A 9,535-nucleotide genomic window follows, 5' to 3' on the forward strand; every position below is an offset into this window, starting at 1 on the left:
ATCAACTGTGTAGTAGGCTAGTCTTTGACAATTACCAATAGTGTCCACTGCCTTTAAATAACTATATTACAGTGTACAGAGTTTTAGACTGGCATTCTGTGTGTACATGATTCGAAGTTAGAGTAGGTAAAAAAAATATTATTACATGCATAGTACACATTGAAGGTAGGGTCATAGATTGGTTAGACGGCCCTGTTTGCCTCGTTTTGAAAGGGCAAGGGCACCAAGAAAATTTCTCTTTAGTTAAGGGCACCCTATGAGGAATATGAGGAAATTGTAAAGTTCTACTGGAGCATTTCAAAGGCACCAAGGCAATGACCAGTGCCCAATTTTATAGAGCTGCTTAAGCAAAAAAGTTTGCTTAAGCAAACAAATCTTTGCTTTGTAAAATCAGATTACCGGCTAAGACTCCACTCAATTGTTATGCTAAGTAAACTACAGCTAAATATTAATCACAAGCAATGTACATGGCATGAAATTTTTGCCAGTAACGTGTAAAATAAGCAAGCTATTTTCGTACTTAAGCATATTTTTTGCTTAAGCAGCTAGCTATGAAATTGGGCCCAGGGGGCATTGAGACAATAGCCTTCATTGCCTCCATGAAGAACATGTATCATGCCTGGACACAAATTAGTGACCACAACCTACTATTTGGTAAGAAGCACTGCAGCTGTTGATAGTGAACTTAGTGAAGACTTATTTGAGAAATGATTCCTTTTGATGAAGTAACTTAGTTTGGATAAGTTTTTGACCCCCAAACAGTTGAGTTTAAGAAACGATTCATGCATGAATCATTGGCTCAAATTTTTGAGGGTTGGTGTCCGGTTGCTATGCTACAGCCAGAGATGAGGTTGGTACCAACTGACACCTCGCTTTAAACGTTGATGTATTCAGCTGAAACTTTCATGTGACTTTTATTGTCTCTTTTTTGAGAATTTTGCTTTTAAACAAAAATTACCTCAACAAAAACCAATCTTTGACCCTATCCTTAAAGGCAGTGGACACTATTGGTAATTACTCAAAATAATTATCAGCATAAAACCTTACTTGATAACGAGTAATGGGGAGAGGTTGATAGTATAAAACATTGTGAGAAACGGCTCCCTCTGAAGTGACGTAGTTTTCGAGAAAGAAGTAATTTTCCACGAATTTGATTTAGAGACCTCAAGTTTAGAATTTGAGGTCTCGAAATCAAGCATCTGAAAGCACACAACTTCGTTTTTTTTCTTTCATAGTTATCTCTTGACTCCGATGACCAATCGAGCTCAAATTTTCACAGGTTTGCTATTTTATGCATGTTGAGATACACCAAGTGAGAAGACTGGTCTTTGACAATAACCAATAGTGTCCAGTGTCTTTAATAGTTAATAATAATCAGCAACAAAAATAAAACAGTACAAATACATACCAAAGCAAAATTTCCACTTGGTAAAAACATTACACAGAACTTAATCGCAATTTTTGTATAAACCATATAAGTGAATGAATGATATAAAAAGAATTTATGTAGAACACTAGAAAACGATTTTTGAGAACATAAAGTGCGAAAATAAAAATTGTTGCTTTATTTGCATAGAATGAATATGAGTGCATTTAATAGAAACAAAAGTGTGTGCTGTGCACTAAATGAGTTTAAAAGTAAGAAATGAGTAAAGTAATATTTTGAAAAAGTACAAAATGTAATTGTTAAAAGTATAAAACTGACTGTGAAGTTAGTTGTAAAATAAAATACTGGCTTTGGTGGCATCGACCCAACAAAAGTTTGCAAAGAGTTCATTAAACTCTCCATTATCTCAAACCTATAAACTGTCCATTGAGTGATCTACTATGATCCTTCCCCGACCCAACTCCAACAAAATCCAACACCACAACTGACCTGCAGCCGATTTAACGAAATGTAAGGATTAATCCTATCTTGAGTTGGGATGAGTAACCTGTCCTAACTTAGTTCAATGCGTCCTAACGTCTTCGGATAAGAAACTGAACATGTCCAAAGTCTTAAGATTAATCCCAAGTTAAGCCAGCTTCATACTTCCTGCGAATGCGAAGCGAATTTTACTTCACAACTATCCTTTCACAACGATATTCACAAGTGAGTTGCCCAGAGCTGAACTGCTGCGAAATTCGTTGCGAATTTGGTGACGTCAACATTCACTTCGCATTCGCATGAAGAATGAATCGGGATTTAGGAAGAGTTTGGTAAAATCAACGACTGATCCCGCAGCATCAGTTTTGTAGTGCAGTCCTCAATCCAGAACAAAATTTTTTAAAACAGGCACTTGGATGTTAAAGGTTTGGGTATGATTGAGACTACATAAACTTACAATTAGGAAACTATTTGTTTGTGATGATTGGTGTAAATAGACCGTGCAAGTCTTGCCAGGATTCAAACATTTTTGGGACCACTTAGGCCCTATAGGTTCCTTGCACATTCCTTCAATGCGAAAAGAAAACAAACATTGAAACGTTTCCCAATGTTGGAATACGCACAAAATTTGCATTCTATATAGGAGTATCTCCAGGAGAGTATACTCAAAGGAAGTTAATTCCAGAATCTGCTATTAAGACATAATAGAAAATTCTTGATCAGCCAAATTGTACCTTTTCCCGGTGTTTAATAGTTAAGACGATCTGCAGTTTTCATGTCTTTGCTCCATTGTGTGACGCTGATTGTTGAATTCCTGGTGTAATACTGATGTTTGAATAAGGTTCAAATCCGATGAGATACTGGAAGCCTATCATAGGGGCTTAATAATGACGAACGGATAAAACGTGACGTTTGCACACAGCCCACTTATAACTTCTGCCAAAAGTGTAGTTAAATTTCTAGATGACTGTAATCTGTAAATGAAATAAAACAATGAACAAGTTTTAGAAAAACACCAGTTTATGGTTCGATCGTGCTCAATATTTGGGAGTGTACCCTGCTCCTAGAACTATGAATGAGGTTTGAGCGGAGACGATAGCGGAACGAACCTCATAGTTCTAGAGGTGTCATCAGGACACTTCGTATCTTTGCCACTGCGTACCCTGGACACTTTATACCTTTGCAAGGTTGGACACTTCGTACCTGAGACACTTTTTACCTTCTTACAATATACTTCGCAACTTACAATACAAGACACTTCGTACCTTCTTCGAGACACTTCATACCTCGTACTAAATCAGGATTTCCGCATTGTTTATGATTATTGTGTGCTTTGTAATCAGATGATTATGAAATAACTCGAGTGAGGGTACGAAGTGACTCAGCTGATAGTCACTTCGTACCCCGCCTATGGTATGAAGTGACCAACTTGGTTACGGTTTACGGTACGAAGTGTCCAAAAGGTACAAAGTGTCCAGGGTACGAAGTGGCAAAGGTACGACATCCGTTCTAGGAGTAGGTGTACCCCACTCACTCGATCAAATCTTGAGAAGATTTTCTCATTGTATCTTCATTGTGTCCTGGCCCTGGGTATTCAAGGAATTCTCGAGTTCAGATGTTCCAGGGTGGTGGTCCTTTTGTACAACAAGAGTGGAAGAGTGCCTCCATATTGGCATCACAAAGTGCGCAACCAACGAACCAAATTGTTTGCCTGACCAATGCTACTGCTCAGTGCAGTACAGTACTCTACAACAACCATGGCTGTGGCTTCATGGTGTATTTGTTTAAATTGAGGGCTACAATGAATACGTGTTGAGTTGTAACACTACAGTAAAACTAAAAGCAGTACAGAGCACTGTACCTCTATATAAAAGCTGTGTGTTACCAACTTAATCCGTATTCAACAGTGCATGTTTGTGAACTGTCTCCATCATGACTGTTGTTTACTTGTATAAAAACTTTACATGTGAAGTTCAGTTTCACAATTCACATGACACTTTGTGAGTTTGGTTTCTAATTAGTGTTATGTAGGCCAACTAAATAAAATGCACATAACATATTGTTATGTCATGAAAAATACAAAAACAAACCCTCAACTTACACGACTTATTCGGGTAGTGTCTCCTTTCTCGATGTGTTTTATCGTTGACTTTGAATGTGCACCTGGACTCACTGTCCGGGGTCTGGTCCTCACTGAATGCAGAACTTTTGAAAGCGTCTTTGTTGTGTTTCCGTTCTGCACGGCACCAGTCCTGTCGACTGTTCATCTCTACCGTACACCAGGACTCTCGCTGCATGTTCACCTCGTGCATGCTTGGCTCACCGCCGCCACCTTTTGCTGCAGAGTTTCCGGACATTTCGTGAAGTCAGTGATCGAGAAACAGGTTTAAAATGTAAAATGCCGGTCCGGACGAGAAACACAGAGAACTTACGTGACCCTGTATTTTGAATGCTGATTGTAGTCAGTTGAGTTAGTGTCTTGCTCTTTCTCTGGAGCTCTGGTCAACTTATCTCTTCTTTTGGAAACAGTCTGAAAATTGTTTTGTTGTGAATCAATCGGCATGCGTCGCATTAACGGGGCGTGTGCAATGTGATGATGAGCCAACTGTTTATTGAGGGCGCTGTTTATTTACCGTTAGCAACCACTCCCTAGCAACGTGCTGATGCGCAGCTGGCTTATCTAGCTCCTTGACCCCCTCTCGGCCGGGCCCCCTGGAGTTACGTGTAGAGAGGGGAGGGGTGGGAGTGGCGTAACAGGGAGAGGGAACCGCTGCCCCTCTCTGTTACCATTCCGAAAGGTCGAAATAATGCACAAAATGGTTCGATGCATCAGAAGCCCAACCCTCAACGGTACGATTTCACAAATTTTTGCCTCCACATATGACACCATTTGACAGTGGAAAGGGACCCTATTTCCCCTGATTTGATGTCCTTGATGTCATACCGTATGAATACTTTAACCAATATAGGCAAAGCAGTCTGAAGTAGGCCTACTTCTTATAACCGAAGGTGGGACTTGAACCCAAGATGTTTCAATTCTGGACTTTCGAATCATATCACAGCCCATCCATGCTGAATAAGATGGTCAGCACGAGAAATACAAAAGCATTTTAGGGGCCCTATTGTTTAAAACAAATATGTATATTAAACATAAACATAATTAGGCTTTTTAGGCCTTCATATTTTACAGTTTGGGCTCCAACACGAAACCTTGAAGCATTGCAGTTTTTGTCCCCACAACGCCAACTCAAACGGTATTCAAACCGATCGCCAAAAATCGATTTCTAAAAATAAGAAAAATCCTACAGTAAAAATCAGAGAAATATACAATACATATGCTGTTTGAAGTACCCAAGGCTACACTTGTTGCAAGTCGCATATATTATTCGAGTTGCGTAGTGTGGAGTTCAACCGACAGAGCCCCCCCCCCCCCTCCCCACCCTGTTATAGAAGCACACGTTAAGGAGAGGTGACTTCATTATCTGCTCAGTGAGCTAGGGGACTTCACTAGCTACAGGTGAGTTTACTTGCAGTTTATTATTTTTGTTCACGCAGTTCTTTCAAAACATTGTTTGTTGGATTGTTAAAATTATTTGTGCAAACTATTGTTTTTCTTCTTTGGCTCAAATCCAAGGAATACATAGACAAACAAAACGCAGCACACGGCAGAAACAACAAAACCCATGGCGGGAGCTGAGACAACATTTCGGGAAGGGTGGGAGGAGGAAACACTTCTAAATGAGAACAAAGAAGCTCATTTTCAAATTAGACTCTGTCGAAATACATTTATTTCTCCTCTCGGTGTTGTAGGATAATTCGCTTTTGGAACCATGCGATTGTTTTATTCCTATAATAATAATTTATGTCCACAAATTTCAGAAACTAACATGTGAAATTTACATTTCAAAAGGAGGTCTTGTTTTTGGGATGATATCGCCGATTTTTTTTTCAGAGGTTTGTTATTTTATGCATAGTATGTAGAGATACAGCAAGTGACGATGAGTAAACACCGTGTCACCCTCAGGACGTTCATTGAAAACGAAAGGATTTGACTAAAATATGCGTCACGTTCACAAAAACCAATGACAAACGGCCATAAATATAACAACAATGTGTTCCAAGAAGGCATTTTTTTTTGCATTGTGGCATATGCCGGTCAAATAAAATTAGGCCGTTCTGAAAGCCTAAACGACTGCATAGGAACCATTTTCGTCTTAGTTTTCTCTGGTCATTGCTGTCCCTTGCTATAAGCAACTTTTGTTCTCCAAATTATTCACAGATGTATTATTTCCAACAGGTCGCTATAATTGGTGGTCAAGATCACGTCTTCCGTGTAAACATGCTATACATAAACTTGGGTGGTGACCCCTTTCACTGCTTTTTCAACAATAATCAAATTAAGATTTTTTTTGCGGAGATCCAGCCATGCCTTAATAATTTATAATATAAATTTTCTGGTGCGCTCATGCTAAAATACAAATTAGACAATGTATTTTATTGTAGCATCGACACAAACAAAAATATTGCTTTAATCTTAATAGTTAATGATTATAAATTGCATACCACATAGTGAATTAAAGACAATGGACACTATTATGTAATTGTCAAAGACTAGTCTTCTCACTTGGTGTATCTCAACATTTATATGCATAAAATAACAAACCTGTGAATTTGAGTTTGATTGTTCGTCGGAGTTGCGAGATAACTATGAAATAAAATAAAAAACTTGTCACATGAAGTTGTGTGCTTTCAGATGCTTGATTTCGAGACCTCAAATAATTCTCAACTTGAGGTCTCGAAATCAAAAGCGAGGAAAATTACTTCTTCCTCGAAAACTACGTTACTTCAGAGGAAGCCGTTTTTGACAATGTTTTAGACTATCAACCTCTCCCCATTACTCGTTACCAAGTAAGGTTTTATACTAATAATTATTTTGAGTAAGTACCAATGGTGTCCACTGCCTTTAAATGAACTACTGTCTGGTTTGTTTTATATTGACAACTATGTTTTAAGGATGACTTCACTGGAGTAATACAAACTCACAAAAGCACAAAACATTACTGACGTGCCTCTGTCGTCTTTTACGGGTTCGCTCTTTCGCTGGACGAGTATAAACAATACAAATACTGTAATGATGGCTAAAGATAAGTTAACATTATTCGTGATTTAAAGGACCATTAACAGTTGCTGGCAGTGTAAGAACGTTATGTAATCCAACATAATATTCATTAACTGACAAACCTGTAGAAGTTTGTTTATTTATTTGTTTATTTTAAATCTGTAGACATACACCATAGTTACAAGTTGTACAGGGGCTGTCAAGGTTAAAACAAAAGTATAAAACTGTCATCAAAAGATGTGTAAAACCAGACCCCTGCCAACGATAAAAATATAATTATACAATATAAAAAGGTGATTGCACTGAAAAATTCATCGATGTTTTTTATACTGAACCTACACGTTGTACCATAATAATGTGATGTTTAGTTGAATATTCCTCATCATGTCGTTGACTATAGTACAGTGTTTCGTTGTATTACTGATTTTGTTTCATTTGTTTCTTTTTTAGTTTCTCGATAAACCTATACTTTAATATTTATGTCTGTAAAATTGTGTACATGCCTTTTGAAAATTCTTAATTTTAAATCACATTTTTGTTTATTGATTTGAATATGTTGAAGTCTTTGTACATGTTCGTTTGTGTTATACTTACGTTTCGTTTAATGTGTAGCGTTTGTTTATGTGTCCACATTATTCCCTGACCCTCTAGTCCCTGCACCGCCCGAGTTTACCGAAATAATTTTGTTTTTCTTTTCAAGATTCTTGCAGTAACTTTATACTGAAATCGTAGTTCAAATTTTTTAAAGATAGCCAAGGCTTATTATTTATAATTAAACGCACAATTTTTGACCCTTTCGGTAATATTTGTACAAGTCCTCATTGGGGAACAATAAAAAAACCTACGGTAATATTTATGGCGATTATTTTTGTATAATGATAAAATGGATACAATATAGCTTTTCAAGGCTTTTATCTGGCTTAATGCTGATTATTTGCGAAGGCATAAGTTTTCGACAATATCACCATGAATGATAAATACGGTTTTCTTTGTGTTTACTAATAAGCGTTTTGTTGGGTAAGTGCTACATTATTTCATCATCATTAGCTTCGTCAAGTCAACTGTGAAGAGACAATTTAATAATGATCTATAAATAACTAGATTGATTCACCAATGCGTAGGCATACTATTAACTACATAGTTTTATTTTGATGTTTCTTATTTTCTACAAACAAAAGCTATAGCGAGGTTTCCTCCTACCGCATAATACAGTGTATCGCTTTAGGTGGCTGGGCGTTCCAGTGGCTAAATGGTTAAATGAATTCCTAAACGTCAGAAGCACGTCAAGCTAACTACTGATATAAATTTAAGTAAAGTGATAAAACAATCACATACAAAAAACCCGCTGAAACCAATTTTTTTTTACAATAATTAATAAGCACTCATGTGAATGATGATGATTAAGTTTCAACTGAGTTAAATCGGACACAAGTTAGTGATGTATCTGGTGTAAGCAAAAAACAATAAACAGTGTCTTTTATTCGTAATGAAGACGAAGTCATTAATTTTTTACCACAGAAAATAACTGTATGTAATAAAAAGGTTGTCTTCTTATAATATCGACAAGAATTCAACAGTCGGTTCCATTCAACATTGGAAGCTACGGTCTTGTTGTGCACAGCATAGACTCTTTTTGTTTAAGGGCCTGGACAAGTTTAATCCTTTAGCAAATAGTGGGGGAACACTAATCGATTCGTCAACAATAGGGGTACATGACCCAGCGGGCAAAATTTGTTTAGATCCAATGTTGCAGGTATAGACATGTGGCAACTCTACCGATTGTGTACGTGTACAAATCATGGAATAATGTCCGGATGCGGTTTTTCGGTCGAACAGAAGCATACATTTTTCTATTATCAGTTTGTGTAAGAAGTATTGGGTGAAACAATGACATAATATTATTAGAGATCGAAGAACCTACTACGATGCCGTCGTTATAAACATGGAGCTACGGTAACGTGTTGGTTTTTCATGCGCACCATCTGAATTTGGTGAGTTTATTTTATATGCTACTCGTAATGATGTGTAACTAAACAGTCTTTTTTATTCCAATGATAACTTGTTTTATAAAAACTAAATACAGAAATAAGCTCGCATTATATTCGACGTGTAATTGCATAATGGTTTTAAACACTAAAAGTGTAAGTAACATAACATAAAATCAAATATTATTATATTTAATAACTGCAGTTGAACTTAGTGAATTTACTAAGATTACTTTAACTGCATTAACGTTTAAAGACACGTAGGAGTCCTGCAGAAAAAATAACTGATGGAATAAATTATTTCCTTTTCAAGTAACATCCGAATACTCGATTATAAAGAATCGAATTTACTGTACGCGTTTCATGTAGGTAATCTCAAATTATGGGGTTCGTTTTTTGTGTATTCCAATGATAATTTGTTTTATAAAAACTAAATACAGAAATAAGCTCGCATTATATTCGACGTGTAATTGCATAATGGTTTTAAACACTAAAAGTGTAAGTAACATAACATAAAATCAAATATTATTATATTTAATAACTTCAGTTGAACTTAGTGAATTT

General features: G+C 36.7%; 2 protein-coding genes across 2 annotated transcripts in view; one reads left to right on the top strand and one right to left on the bottom strand.

Moving 5' to 3' along the window:
• Positions 1–1,324: 1,324 nt before the first annotated feature.
• Positions 1,325–4,420, bottom strand: LOC117294812 (protein SPATA45 homolog). Its single transcript, XM_033777348.1, has 2 exons — positions 3,969–4,420; positions 1,325–2,841 (listed from the first exon to the last, which is right to left on the bottom strand). Exons 1-2 carry the CDS (start codon positions 4,222–4,224, stop codon positions 2,819–2,821), a joined length of 279 nt encoding a protein of 92 aa, XP_033633239.1. The 5' UTR covers positions 4,225–4,420; the 3' UTR covers positions 1,325–2,818.
• Positions 4,421–5,342: 922 nt separating this feature from the next.
• The window catches only part of LOC117299405, a 15,764-nt gene continuing 11,571 nt past the window's right edge, over positions 5,343–9,535 (top strand). The window contains exon 1 of the mRNA XM_033782948.1: positions 5,343–5,384. The gene's annotated coding sequence lies outside the window, so the exon portion shown is untranslated. The remainder of the gene's footprint in view (positions 5,385–9,535) is intronic.

The sequence above is a fragment of the Asterias rubens genome, chromosome 1, assembly GCF_902459465.1.
Source record: "Asterias rubens chromosome 1, eAstRub1.3, whole genome shotgun sequence".
Classification (NCBI taxonomy): Eukaryota; Metazoa; Echinodermata; class Asteroidea; order Forcipulatida; family Asteriidae; genus Asterias; species Asterias rubens.